This window comes from Pongo pygmaeus, chromosome 18, assembly GCF_028885625.2.
Source record: "Pongo pygmaeus isolate AG05252 chromosome 18, NHGRI_mPonPyg2-v2.0_pri, whole genome shotgun sequence".
Taxonomy (NCBI): Eukaryota; Metazoa; Chordata; class Mammalia; order Primates; family Hominidae; genus Pongo; species Pongo pygmaeus.
The window spans coordinates 85160573-85175452 of record NC_072391.2 but is presented as its reverse complement, the minus strand read 5'-3'; the positions used below and the strand labels follow the sequence as shown (position 1 = coordinate 85175452).

General features: G+C 55.8%; 1 protein-coding gene across 1 annotated transcript in view; it reads left to right on the top strand.

Annotated features, from left to right (window-relative positions):
- Positions 1 to 864: 864 nt before the first annotated feature.
- The window catches only part of SLC7A5 (solute carrier family 7 member 5), a 39226-nt gene continuing 25210 nt past the window's right edge, over positions 865 to 14880 (top strand). Inside the window, exon 1 of the mRNA XM_054453320.2 lies at positions 865 to 1488. Within this exon, the coding sequence (XP_054309295.2) occupies positions 951 to 1488 (538 nt within the window). The 5' untranslated portion in view covers positions 865 to 950. The remainder of the gene's footprint in view (positions 1489 to 14880) is intronic.

The following is a 14880-nucleotide window of genomic DNA, read 5'->3' as shown; positions in this document are numbered from 1 at the left end:
TCAACCCTTTTTAGCTAAGATGCCTCTTGCATTCCCCAGCAATAACAAGCTTTAAAGCCCCTTCACACTGAAGCCTGCCTTTGAATTCCCTAGCTAGATTTGGGGGTGGGGGTCTTATGGCTCCCGGTGAACCCCCCGTTCTGCTGATTAAATTGAGCTCAGGCAGATTGCTGGCTTCCCAAAGCCTGTGTTATTACTGCTTCTCAAAGCTGCGGGCACCGGATCGCCGTCTTTGGCAAGATTCTTTTGGGATACAATGGGAATTACTGGGTGGCCTCGGTTCGGTTCTTCCCTCGTCTCAGTTTGCGGCTCACCAGCCCCATTGATGCAGCCCCCAGGCTGGAAGGAGGCTGCAGGAGCTTCCCCTCAGGTCATCCTCTCATCTCTCCCCCGTGCCCCAGGAGCTGGTTGTGGGGGCGGTTCCATCCCCTCGGCCCATCCGGGACAGGAGCCTGGGTTCCCCTCGGGGGGTACCCCAAATCCCATCCTTGGCCTCAGGCCAGCCCTGGTGCATGGCCCGCTCCCAGGCTTGACGAGAGGCTGCGGGCCAGTGGGTGAAGGGGCGCGCCCTGACTGCCAGGCCCCGCCCAGGCGCACCCGGGAGGACGGGCTGGGATGACGCGGGCGCCGGGGGGGAGGTCGCGAGGCCGGGGTCTCCACGGCGCAGGAGGACTGCGGCCTTCGAGGACCACGCGGGCCTGGGAATCGCCCTCCAGGCTGGGCCGGACGACGCACGTGCTCCGAGCTGGGCCGAGGGGGCGGGGCTGAGGGCGGGGGCCGGGGCCGGGCCTGGGAGGGGAGGAGCCGCGGGCGGTGGGCGGGGCCGGCGGGCCGGGGCGTAAAAGGCGGCGCGGGCGGGGTTCCTGACGCAGCTGCGGGCGGCGGGCGGCGAGTACGCTCCTCGCTGGGCGCGGCTCCCGGGTGTCCCAGGCCCGGCCGGTGCGCAGAGCATGGCGGGTGCGGGCCCGAAGCGGCGCGCGCTGGCGGCCCCGGCGGCCGAGGAGAAGGAAGAGGCGCGGGAGAAGATGCTGGCCGCCAAGCGCGCGGACGGCGCGGTGCCGGCAGGCGAGGGCGAGGGCGTGACCCTGCAGCGGAACATCACGCTGCTCAACGGCGTGGCCATCATCGTGGGCACCATCATCGGCTCGGGCATCTTCGTGACGCCCACGGGCGTGCTCAAGGAGGCAGGCTCGCCGGGGCTGGCGCTGGTGGTGTGGGCCGCGTGCGGCGTCTTCTCCATCGTGGGCGCGCTCTGCTACGCGGAGCTGGGCACCACCATCTCCAAATCGGGCGGCGACTACGCCTACATGCTGGAGGTCTACGGCTCGCTGCCCGCCTTCCTCAAGCTCTGGATCGAGCTGCTCATCATCCGGCCTTCATCGCAGTACATCGTGGCCCTGGTCTTCGCCACCTACCTGCTCAAGCCTCTCTTCCCCACCTGCCCGGTGCCCGAGGAGGCAGCCAAGCTCGTGGCCTGCCTCTGCGTGCGTGAGTACGGGGCGCGGGCCGGGGGTTGGGAGGTCGTAGTCCCTGGGTCCCTGCATCCTTGCATCACTACGCCCCTGGCTCCCACATCTCTACATTTTTGCGTTCCTGGACCATCCCGGCAGTTCTAGGCTAAGGTCATTGGTCCCAGAAACCACGTGCGTTTCTTTGATTCATTCTTTTACACTTCTCCCCACAGGCTGGGAATATCTTCAGTGACGGTACAGCAGGGTCCCTGCCCTGCCCTTCGGTGGGCATTCCATTCCCCCACTTACGCGGTTCAGGCAAGTGCCAGCCTCCCGTTGGCCCCGCTGAGCAATACTCCCAGCCTCTTGCGTGGCACCCACGTGGAGTAACTGAGTAACCGGTTTACTGTTAGAGCCCCGATTGCTGACTGGTTGGTGAGAAGGAAATTGCAGTTAAAAAAAAATCATTTCATTTCTGCTTTCCACACCAGCTCGTCAGGAATCAGTGACACGGGCAGACTCATAAGAAAACAATAGTAATAAAATCGTATGCAGGTAGTGACTGGTGCTGGTTTAGGCTAAGGGATCCTGCCTGAGGGTTGCCAACTAGTGAGAGAGTGGAGCTTGGCTGCAGATTCAGTCTGTGTTGCAGTGAATGGACGTGCGGGTCCCAGGTTACGCTGGGAAACAGCCATGGGGCCCCTGTTTTGGTGGGCTCGGTGCTGGTGTGCTCTTCACCAGGCCAGAGAGAACTGCTTTTCAAAATAGTTTTCTTTTTTTTTTTTTTTTGACACGGAGTCTCGCTCAGTCGCCCAGGCTGGAGTACAGTGGCGCGATCTCGGCCACTGCAAGCTCCGCCTCCCGGGTTCATGCCATTCTCCTGCCTCAGCCTCCCGAGTAGCTGGGACTACAGGCGCCCGCCACTACGCCCGGCTAATTTTTTTTTGTATTTTTAGTAGAGACGGGGTTTCACCATGTTAGCTAGGATGGTCTCGATCTCCTGACCTTGTGATCCGCCCACCTCGGCCTCCCAGAGTGCTGGGATTACAGGCGTGAGCCACCGTGCCCGGCCTCAAAATAGTTTTCTTGTGGGATTTCAGGGGGAAAATCACTTGTACCAGATGCCACATGATTTGGTTGGGTGGCGTGGGAAGGTGGGTCTTGGCAATTCTCAGGTTCATCCCATGGCAGGGATCGGCCTGGATCTCAGTAGTGTGTGTCCACATTCAAGGTGGGAAGGGCTAATTTATAGTTGGGGTCATGAGCCCTGAAATCAGGAGAGTGGCTTCTGACTTGCAGGACCTGTTGGCTCTGTTTTCTGCCACACTGTACTTTGTGGAGAAGGGGAGGGGAAGCTTCTCTTCATAAATGTGAGAATGCCCCGAGGGCAAGACTCAGCAGGGCTCTGTGTGGTTTCTCTGACGCGCTGAGCGGAGCAGCCACACCACCGTGCATGTCAAAGCCGGGAAAAATCGTAGCAGGACAGGAGTGGGGAGAGCCTGTGGCTTCCAGCTGGGCGTTGGAGATGTGAATGTAGGGGATGACTCTGATTTCTTTTTTTGTCATTAGAATTTTACTGGTTCAGTCTCCCTCCCGCCTAGGTACATGTCGGCCTGGTATGTAACACATGGATAATAGCTTACGCAGCCTGCACTCTTATCTTTAAAAAATGAATCCCTGGTTGGCTGGGGGTGATGGCTCATGCCTATAATCCCAGCACTTTGGGAGGCCGAAACGGGCGGATCTACCGAGGTCAGGAGTTCGAGACCAGCCTGACCAACATGGTGAAACCCCATCTCTACTAAAAATACAAAAATTAGCCGGGCGTAGTGGCTCACGCCTGTAATCCCAGCTACTTATGAGTCTGAGGCATGCTCCGTCAGGTGGAGGTTGCAGTGAGTTGAGATCCCGCCACTGCACTCCAGCCTGGGTGACAGAGCAAGCCTGTCTCAAAAAAAAAAAAAAAAGCAGCCCCTGGGTGCTGAGTCTCTGACTTCCTGCTGGTGCCAGGAGTGAGTCGTGGGAAATGCTTCACTGGCCACCAGGAAGGGACATAGGATGGGGCGCTGCCTAGTTTTCTCTTTCTAATAAAAATCACATCAATCATACGTGAATTCATCATCATTTAAAAATTCAAACAAGCCAGGCACTGTGGCTCACACCTGTAATCCCAGCACTTTGGGAGGCTGAGGCCGGCGGATCACCTGAAGTCAGGAGTTTGAGACCAGCCTGACCAACATGGAGAAACCCCATCTCTACTAAAAATACAAAAAATTAGCCGGGTGTGGTGGCAGATGCCTGTAATCCCAGCTACTCAGGAGGCTGAGGCAGGAGAATCACTAGAACCCAGGAAGTGGAGGTTGCAGTGAGCTGAGATCGCACCACTGCACTCCAGCCTGGGCAACAAGGCGAGACTCCGTCTCAAAAGAAAAAGCAAAAATCAGCTGGGCGTGATGGCACACACCTGTAGTCCCAGCTACTCGGAGGCTGAGGCAGGAGAACTGCTTGAACTCGGGATCCAAGATGGTGCCACTGAGCTCCTGCCTGGGTGACACATTTCTCCTCCTTTACCACCTCCCAGCCCCAGAGTTTCTGTGGCTGACAGTGTACGCTTCCAGAGCTGCTTCTGTTACAAATATATCGCTGGCCTATTTATTTAAAAGATCATAATGTACAACTTGTTCTCCACCTTTTTTTTTTAAGGCTAAAATGGTTTTGCCATGTTCCCAGGCAGTACACAGAGGCTGCCCTCTTTAGCTGCTAAGACTTCCCTGTGTCGGCAGGAACAAGTGTGCTCACCGCACCCCCGCCCCCCATAGACCCCTGTGGAGAGCATTTGGGGTTTCCCAGCTTTGTGCAAATGGGAAAAGGGTATGTGGTTTTTTGTTTTTTGTTTTTGTTTTTTGTTTTGAGACAGAGCCTGTCTCTGTCGCCCAGGCTCGTTGCCCAGGCTCGTTGCTCACCGCAACCTCTGCTTCCTGGGTTTAAGCGATTCTCCTGCCTCAACCTCCTGAGCTTAGATTACAGGCATGTGTCTCAGCCTCCCAATTTGCTAGGATTACAGGCATGAGCCATCATACCTGGTGGGGTGTGGATTCTAATGTAATAGCTAATGTGCCTTCCAAAGAGGCCGTACCAAGTCACACGTTCCTGAATTTATTTTGTGGTAATAGGGCTTTAAAAAGTATTTTTATTTATTTATTTATTTTTTATTTTATGTTTGAGATGGAGTTTTGCTCTTACCCAGGCTGGAGTACAATGACGCGATCTTGGCTCACTACAACCTCCGCCTTCCGGGTTCAAGTGACTCTCCTGCCTCAGCCTCCCGAGTAGCTGGGACTACAGGCGCCCACCATGCCCAGCTAATTTTTTGTATTTTTAGCAGAGACGGGGCTTCACCATGTTGGCCAGGCTTGTCTTGAACTCCTGACCTCAGCAGATCCACCCGCCTCTGCCTCCCAAAGTGCTGGGATTACAGGCTTGAGCCACTACACCCGGCCTAGAATAGCTTTCCAGCAGTCCTTTTGGTCCCAGTAGGTAAAGCCTCAAGGCAGGTTCTAGAGTGCCAACCCTCTCTGACCCAGAGGTGAGGGTTAATGTTAATAGGATCCCTTTCAGCGAAAGTTAGGGCCACACTTCTCATGTCCCTACGCCAGTTGTACTTGTTTTTCTCTGACCCACCTTGTGTGTGGTATGTGTGTATGTGTTGCTTTTTTTTTTTTTTGGAAAGTGATTTTCAGTAACAGAAAGGGATGTGCTCTCTGCAAGAGTGAATCTATTCTTGCCCCTGTGTGTAAGGCAAGAAGGAGAAGCTGTGTTGTCTGAACAGGCAGACCCTGCTGAGAGAGGGAGGTGTGTTGGGGTTCAATCATTCTGGTGGGAGAGATAGTTACAGAAATAGACACAAATCTTGGAAGGCCGAGAAGTTGGCATAACTTTCGTAATTAGATCTGGCTGAAGGCAGCCTGATCCCTTTACCTTTAGTTAAACAAATAAAAATAGTAATAAAAGAAAGGCAGAGTAGTTTACCTAGCTAGCTTGTTTACTTATATTATCTTAAGACCGTGGGTGCTTAAGTGCTTTTTACTCGGGAAGTCCACACTCTAATGGTGTTGTTACACTCTAATGGTGTTGACTCAAGCTTTTGTTAATTAATCATACTGAAGAAATGCACGTCTGACTAGCTGATCAGGGCCAAGTAGCAACTGTTTACAGGACTCAGCAGGGAGCCTATAAGCGGCTGGGACCCTCAGCTGGACTGGCAGAGCAGAATATCTGTGTGTCTGTACTTTATTCATCTGTCGCCGGGTCAGGGGTCTGCAAGGGACAGACTCCCTGCAGCTGGTGCCCCCGGAAAGGAGTGCTGTCGCAGAGGTGGGCTTGGCTGAGGCTGGTAGAACTCAAGCTGATTGTCAGGTCATTCTGACTTCAGCTCGGAGAAGGGCAGTGGATGTCCCAGGAAGGGAGACCCTGCCTGCCCTTATAGGGGGGCTTCTGACAGGTGCAGGGGGCAGCCTGGAGCCTGGACCAGTGTGGGTAGGATGGGCGCTCCAGGGTGTGAAGGAGAGGCTGGGCGTTTGATCTGTGGACATTGCTCCTGGAGCAGTGAAAAACCATAGAAAGTGATTTATTTTATTTATTTATTTAGAGACAGAGTTTCGCTCTTTTTGCCCAGGCTGGAGTACAATGGCATGATCTTGGCTCACTGCAACCTCTGCCTCCTGGGTTGAAGCGACTCTCCTGCCTCAGCCTCCTGAGTAGCTGGGATTACAGGCATGCGCCAGCATGCCTGGCTAATTTTGTATTTTTTAGTAGAGACAGGGTTTCTCCATGTTGGCCAGGCTGGTCTCGAACTCCCGACCTCAGGTGATCCGCCCGCCTCGGCCTCCCAAAGGGCTTGGATTACAGGCATGAGCCACTGTACCCGGCTGATATATTTTTTTTTAAATGATCACTAGGAAGGGAAAGGGCACCTTGTACCCCCTTATTCCTTGAGCCTGATCCTACAGAAAGTACAGTGGCTTTCGGGTCTGTATCCTCAGCCCTCGGGCCTCTGAGGCTGCCTTGGGAGAGGGTACGGATTTGAGAACAAGGTTCTCAGTTTTGCTGGCTGTCTTTTCAGTCGCCCAGGCACGTCCCACAGAAAGTTTCTTTTTGTGAAATAATCGTGTGAAATGGGTTGGCCTCGGTGCTTAGAACCATCCCACTGACGGTGAGTGGAAAAAATCCCTTGCTTGTCGGTCTGGTTAGGAGATGAGGTCCTTTCACGCATGTCTTCGTGTTGGTGCGCTTTTCACTGGTCATAAAGGTGAGAGGAACCAGCTCCATGTGTCTCTTTCTGGATGGCCATATGGAACTTGGCATGACAGTAGGGTTGTGTGGGTTATTTATTGCTTAACAAAGACTTGGCAGCGTGTACTGGAGATTCAAGCGATGCTGGGTTTTATCAGAAGGCGCAAAGGCTGGAGTTGAAATTCTGGCTGGGCCTGGATTTGGTTTGGGCAGTTTATCTGACCTCCCTGGGCCCCAGCTGGCTCTGCATAGCGAGTCGGGTAGCATCTACTCAAAGTCCCAGCCACAGCCGTGGACGGCACTGGCCCAGGTGAGTTCTCAGTAAGTGGGAACTCACAGGTTCAGAAGATGCTGTGGGCCTCAGGGGCTTCCACCTCCAGGGAGGTGCTCTCAGAAGGGCCCGATGGGCTCACCGAGTCGTGGAGAAGATACCCCGGCTCAGTCTCAGTCACTTCCCCAAGCGCATAGGTGTTCAGGAAGTGGCCTGCAGACAGCTCCTCCATGCCTTGAAAGCAGAAGTAGCAGTTGGGTGAAGCATGGGAGCCTGCTGGGACAGTCCCAAGCGTGCTGTCACGCAGGGGCAGGCCGTCCATCAGTCTCGTGGGACTCTGGCTGTGGGTGGCTGAGGATACCTGGCCTCATGGGAGGTGGTGCCAGGGTCGGTCCCTGGAGTGAGATGGGTCTCCTCCCCATGGCTGTCACTCCTCAGCAGATTGGTGTGGGCGGGTGTGCGTTTAGGAACCTGTGAGCTGACACATTGTCCAGCTAGCATAAGGCCAAAAGCAACCAAGGCTTTGAAATCCACCTGGCCCCACCGAGCCCGTTTCTGGCTGTGGAATGGGATTTGCCCAGCGCCAGGTGTCTGGGAATCCCAGGCCTCCGCGTGTGAAGGTGCCAGTTGCACGGGCTGTGACCGTCCCTCCACGTGCCTGTATCTCCTGCTCACTGTGCACATTGAGCAGCCCTCAGCCTCACTGTCTTCTCCTTTGGCAAAAAGAAGGAAGGAGCAAGGGAACAAAGAGAGGGAGGGACGAGCCAGAGACAGGAGCTATCCACCCCCTGGGGTGTCCAGCACCCCCCGGGGTATCCAGCACCTGTAACCTGTAGCCCCGCTTCTCAGTCCAGGCCTGTTCCAGGGCCCCCCCGGAGTATCAAGCACCTGTAGCCTGTAGCTCCACTTCTCAGTCCAGGCCTGTGTAAAACCTGGCCCCGGGTTGGGTTTTGGGATCCCTGCACCCCTCCACCCCCAACCCCCCACAGCTGGGACCCTGGCTCAGCTAGCAAAGGTTCTGCGTGTTTAAGGAGCTGGGTGGGCACCACAGCTCAAGCTGTGGGCTCATTGCAGGTGGCAGCCAGTGATTAGTGCTGAAATCCGACTTTCCCAGCCAGACATGAAAGTGCCGCCGGTGCCTGGGGAGGTCACGCTGCATCACGGGATTCGGGGTAAAGCTGTAGGGGGAGCTCACAGAAGCACATGACCTGAGCCACACAGGAGAGCCTAACGGGCACTTCTGACTCTTTTTTCTTGGGTCACAGACCTCTTTCATAATCCAGCAGAACATGCAGAATCTTGCCCAGAAATGTATACCAGCCGCCTTCACACAGAAGGGTGGGCTGCGCAGACCCCCGGGGGCCCAGGCCAGGGTGAGAGCCGCCCCCTGGAGAGGGGTGTCCAAGGTAGGGCACATGCTTGGACCACCTCTTGGCACCTCTTGGCCACCACTTTCCACTCCAGCCTTTGAAGCCAGTGATAATCCTCAATTTACAGCTGGGGAAACTGAGGCAGGAGCAAGCCAGGAGCCAGGGGCCACAGTGCCCACCTCTACACTGAGGCCACCGTTTGTCATCAGGCATAGGGGAGCACACAGCCACGCCTGGGGAGTCTGGTGGGTACCAGAGGTCTGGGGAGGTGTCAGTCAGCAAGACTGGGTGGCCAAGTCGTCCCACGTAAGGACACAGGTGGGTCAGAGGCTCATCTGTGTTCCCCAGCAACCCCTAGGGGCCCTTCGCACTCCTCCACCCTTCTCCATCATTCCCAGACTCACATCCAGGTACCCTGGACAGCCACAGGGTTCTGCCCCCTAGTAGGCCTGGCCCTCCCTGGAGCATCACCTGGATGGCTGGCCATGGGCAGGCCTTGCCTGGCCCGTCTGCAGGGACAGGACACGTGTATGCATGCAGATTGGTACTGTGAGCCCGTGCGCTCCCCAGAGGCCCTGTGGCAGCACCCCCTTCCCGCCGCTGTCCTTTTCCGACAGGAGGGGCCCCCCCCCAGCGTCTCCTTCCCTGATACTGGCCGAATCCTGAACTCTCTGGAAGGCGGACCCTCCGGGGTGGCCACAGCACGTGCATGCCTCTGGGAGCGTGGGAGGTGTCTCTTTCTCTGCATCCCTGGCAGTCAGACCGCCCCAGGTGGGGACCGTTCTCTGGCATTGCCCGCCCCTCCCCTGCCCTAGGATTTGCCCACTATGTGAGGCATGAGCACCGACCTCCTATTCCAGGCCTTGGAGCGTGACGCCCGCAAACCTGATCCCTGCTGAGTCATCCTGACCTCGGGATGGGCCAGCATCTGTCACTGTTGAAGACACTATATGTGTGAGCTGCTTGTTAATGAGAAAGCCAGACTCTGTAAAATATTTGAAGAGATTTATCCTGAGTCAAATGTGAGGACCAAGGCCTGGAGGCCCTGAGGACATGTGCCCCAGGGGGTGGGCCACAGCTGGAGTCCATACCTTGTACAAGGACAGAAGTTACAGGCAGACATCAGTCAGTACATGAAAGGTACTGCCGAGAAAGGCAGGACAACTCCAAGGCGGGGATGGGCTTCCTGGTCACAGGTGGGTTCAAATATTTCTTTTTTCTTTATATATATATGTGTGTGTATATATATGTGTATATATATGTGTGTGTATATATATATGTGTGTATATATGTGTGTGTGTGTATATATATGTGTGTGTATATATATATGTGTATATATATGTGTATATATATATATTATTTTATTTATTTATTTTTTCTGAGATGCTTTTGTTACTCAGGCTGGAGTGCAGTGGCGTGATCTCAGTTCACTGCAACCACCTCCTGGGTTCAAGTGATTCTCCTGCCTTAGCTTCCCAAGTAGCTGGGACTACAGGCATGCACCACCATGCCCAGCTAATTTTGTGTTTTTAGTAGACACGGGGGTTTCACCTTGTTGGTCAGGCTGGTTTCGAACTCCTGATCTCAGGTGATCTGCCCACCCTGGCTTCCCAAAGTGCTGGGATTACAGGCGCGAGCCACCGCGCCTGGCAAAAGATTTTCTGATTCACAATTGGTTGAAAGAGTTATTAGCTAAAGACCTGGAATCAATAGAAAGGAATATCTGGGTAAGACAGGAGGTTGTGGAGACCAATATTGTGTTTGTTTTGTTTTGTTTTTGTCACCCAGGCTGGAGTGCAGTGGCATGATCTCGGCTCACTGCAACCGGGTTCAAGCGATTCTCCTGCCTCAGCCTCCCAAGTAGCTGGGATTGCAGGTGCTGGCCGCCACCATGCCTGGCTAATTTTGTATTTTTAGTGGAGATGGGGTTTCTCCATGTTGGTCGGGCTGGTCTCGAACTCCTGAACTCGTGATCTGCCCACCTCAGCCTCCCAAAGTGCTGGGATTACAGGCGTGAGCCACTGAGCCAGGCCAAGATCTGTGTTTGAATGTTAGTGCTGGTCAGCTGTACCTGAATTCCAGAGGGAGGGGGTATAACGGCCTGTGTGACCCCTCTTCCCGTGGTGACCTGAGCTCGTTTTTCAGGTTAACTTTGGAATATCCCTTTGGCCAATAGGAGGGGTCCCTTCAGTCAGTTACGGGGCTTAGAATTTTATTTTTGGTGTACGTGCTCAAACTGCAGCTGGTAGAAAACCAAGGCCACAGTGACCCCCGGGGCCAGTCCAGCTTTGTCCCTGTGCTCTCGAGTTGCTGGAGGCCAATGCAGGTTCTGCCCACGGCTCACGTGTGTGGCTTCAGAGCCTGAGGTTCTTGGGGCCGTGTCTTCACCTGGTACCGTGTAGGGGCCCTGTGAGCTGAGTCAACTGGAAGAGCCCAGGGCCTCTGCAGAAGGCCTGAGCAGGGCCCGGGCACTGTCCCTGGAGCTCTGAGTCCCTCAAGCTGTGTGGCCCGGAGCCAGGCACTTGACTTCTCTGGTCGTTTGCTTCAGAGCTGGGAGCCTGGGGTGGCTTGGGTCTTTGGCAGGGGTCAGGTAGGGGAGGGGCCAGCCAGGAATCAAACATCCCTGACAGGTGAGGTGGGGAGGGCAGAGCAGGAGTCCCTGGAGCACTTGTGCAGCAGCATCTGGGCCGGTGCAAGCCCTGAGATGGCTTCAGGTCCTGCTCAGAGCTCAGGGCTCCCTGTCACCAGAGATTCTTCCATCACTGCACCTGCAGAGCCCATCCGGATTGGGGAGAGGCCCTGGCCTTAGTTTGGAACAGCTGCATCCGCCTGTCGGGTGTACAGGCTGTGCACTGGTTAAGCCTGAACGCAGAGTCTGTTCAACGAGTTCATTGTGTGGTATTTGCTTCTGCTTGCTGTTGAGTTGGACTGGCCTGGACGCTGGCCAGGAGCCCAAGTGGACTTGGTGCTTCTCTTTGACAGCCGGGATTGAAAAGCCCAGTCAAGTGGCCAGAGCACGAGGGTGAGATTTAGGAGACCTGGATGTCCTCACTTTGCCGCCCAGGAACTGCTGTGTGACTTTCAGCAAGTGAGACAACCTCTCTGAACTACGTTTACCCCAGCTATAAAATGGAGGTGTTGGATTGGCTGCCACAAGTGTCCTTCCACCTCCACAATACCGTGACTGGAGCAGGTTTTCACTCCTTTTTCTTGTTAGCATAACTGTTGGAGTTGCAGAGGGTTTGGAGTGGGGCATGGGTTTCTGGGCCGCAGATGTGTGAGGCTCCGCACTTAGCCATTAGTGGCAACTCCTTATCACTGGTGCCCACGGCTTCATCTGTGCCCTGAAGATACTCATGCTGCGGTGACTGGTCAGATTAAAGGTGATGCTTTCATGGGGCGCCTTAAGACATGTCCGTGAGGTATTTTGCCCATGCAACGGGAGGCAGTGTTCCAGTCTGTTGGAAACAGGAAAGGGAGGCTCAGTCCCTGCGAAGGAACTTGCCCGAGTTCACACAGCATTTCAGCACCGGGCGGCCCTTCCTGTCGGTCCTGGGGGTCTCCTGGAGTCAGGACCCTTGGGAAACCCAAATCCACCAGGACGCTTGGGTCAGGAGAACCTGACCACATGAGAAGCTGCCCTTTTCCAGTTCTCCTGCTTACCCTGGACTTGGGGTGTTGGCAAATTTCAGAGCTTGCCAAATCTGCATCTTCCTGGCCTGTTTAAAATAAATGTGTCAGCCCCATTCTGGACAGCAGCTGACACCTCCTCCCCCGTGCCAGCCAGGACAGTGTGGTTGGGTGTAACTCAGCCCCGGTTAAAAATGGAAAAAAGTACAAAGACATGTGTTCAAGGGCTGGTGACAGAATTTGAAAATGTGACACCAATCTGTTAGTAATTTGTTTTCACAGAAATCTGATTCAACACTGAGCAGACAGGTGGGGCCAGGGCCTTGGGATCATCTCTCTGCTTGCCCATGGACATCTGTATGTCCGGCCCAAAGGTGGGGCCTTGTGCTCTGCAGAGACTGGGCATCAAAATTGAGCCTTTATAAGCAGACCTTTCCGGTCAGGCGCGGTGGCTCACGCCTGTAATCCCAACACTTTGGGAGGTCAAGGTGGGCAGATCGCCTGAGGTCAGGAGTTCGAGACCAGCCCGGCCAACATGGTGAACCCTTGTCTCTACTAAAAATACAAAAATTAGGCGGGCGTGGTGGCAGGTGTCGGTAATCCCAGCTACTGAGGCAGGAGGCTGAGGCAGGAGGCAGGAGAATCACTTGATCCCCAGAGGCAGAGGCTGCAGCTACTCAGGAGGTAGAGGTGAGAGAATGGCTTGAACTCAGGAGGCAGAGGTTGCAGTGAGCCAAGATCGCACCATTGCACTCCAGCCTGGGTGACAAGAGCGAAACTTCATCTGGGAAAAAAAAAAAAATGGAAATGCTGCCTTTGCTTCCCTGCCCCGGAACTGCTTCGTTTTCCTTGGGGTTTCCGGACCACTTTGACCTCTCTCCGTGGCCAGCTTTGGCGGGGAGGCGGGTGGATCTGGAGCCAGCATGGGCAGGCTTGGCATTCCAGCCCATTCTGGGGTGAGGTTGGCCTTGGGTGAGGACAGGGGTCACTGGGTCAGACACATTCATTTTCTGGAGCCCAGGGGCGGTGATGTGTCCATCAGGGAAGCACGCACCTGTGCTGGGGGCGCTCCCCAGGCCGGCAGCGCCAGCCTCCCTGGGACCTTGTTCTGTGCAGATGTGTTGTCTCCCTCTCCCCTGACCTGCCTGATCAGAAGCTGTGGGTTTCCATCCCCCTCCTCCACCACTGCTTTTACAAGTTCCCCCAGGGGATGACACGGGAGATGGTGGGGGCTGTCTATCAGTGGAGAAGGTGGAGGCTTGTACTCAGAGCAGGGGATGTTTAGACTTGAAGGGGCCAGGGACGAAGTTACTGGTTCTACGAAGCCCCATGTTCATTGGGCAGCCACCAAGTTTGGGGCCCTGTGTGTACCGAGTGGATTCCGACAAAGAAGCTGTCTCAGGAGCCCCAGCCAGCTGCAGAGGGGGGCCCAAGCTCCAAGGCTGAGTGTCAGGTTTGCGAGGTGCTGGCTCGGCTAGGGGCCACAGGCTGCGCTGGGTGGGACTGGGCTGGGCTGGTACCTGTGCCCGGTGTCGGGCCAGCTGTAGTTGCAGCGGTCAGCTGCCCGCTCTCCGGCCCCGTGCGAACTGCTGTGCCAGGTGCACCCTGGGGGACCAGGCTGCCTGGGCTTCCTAGAACCGGTGAAGCTGCCGGCCATTTCCTCTGTGCTGTCTCCAGCAGGCAATTCTGGGTAAACGATCTTCATTTGCCTATAAAGCAGCACAGCTCACAGGCCTTGGACCATCTCTGCCCCAGCCCCAGCATTGGCCCTTTGGACAGACTCTGAAACCATGCGCAGAACGCACCCGGTCGTTACAAATGACTCCTGGAGGCAGTCCCCAGGGGCCTGGCAGGAGCACCTCTGTTTCTGTTGGGTCTGAAAATGACTGAAGGGACTGCCGGACGCCTGCCTGGGCCGGACGCCTGCCTGGGGCACTCACAGTGGCTGTGTTTGGGCTTGAAGGGGCCCGGGAGGATCATGCTCATTGGGTACTCCCACTTACAAATAGGCCAAGGTGCTGAGCCCCGCAGGACTCACTGCTGTGTCCAGCTCGGGGGCAGGTGAGGACCGGCGGCCCAGGGAGCGGCCTCTGTGGGTAACAGAGAGGATTTTCATCGTGGCTGATCCTGAACCTTATCCACGGATGCTTCTGTACCTGGTACATGTTTATTACCTGAAAGAATCAGGCATTAGTCCATGTGGGGTAGGTTCATGGGGCCTGTGGGGTCCCCACCCAGCTGGGGCCCACAGGTCCCACCTGCTCTCCATATTGTACACACCTGTTACTGGCCCTTCCCCCACCCCTCTCCTCCAACACTGGACCCTGGGGGATCATCCCCGTGCCTGTAGCAGGATTTTATCAGGAGCTAGACAGAGTTGGGGCCAGGAGACCAAGATGCCAGCATCAGGGGAGGTGAGCAGGACTGGCTGCTGCAGAGGTGAGCGTTCATGGGCATCAGGCAGGGGAGGCACCTCAGAGAATCATCCCCCCAAGGGGAGAGGGGTAAGGCCAGGGGCCAGGAGAAGGCAGCCTCCTGGTTTACAAGTTGTGGGGGCGCTGTGCATGCGTGTGCACGTGTGTGAGTGAGCAGAGTTGGGAGGTCAGCCAGCGGTATGCACCTGTCCCGTCTGTGGGCCTTCCCTGTTCAGGTGCCTTCTTGCACCGTCTGTGAGGTCAGTATCACTGCCGGCCCCACCCCACAGATGGGGAGGCACAGGGAGTGGGGGTGTCCCCCACCTCATGCTGGGTGGTGGCAACCTCCCCAGGACGCCCCAGCTCTGAGCAGGGCAGGTGGCGAGAGCAGTGGGAGGCCTTGGTGCCCACCCCAGGGTCCTGAGGAGAAGTAGGCTGGCCGCGTCCCCAGT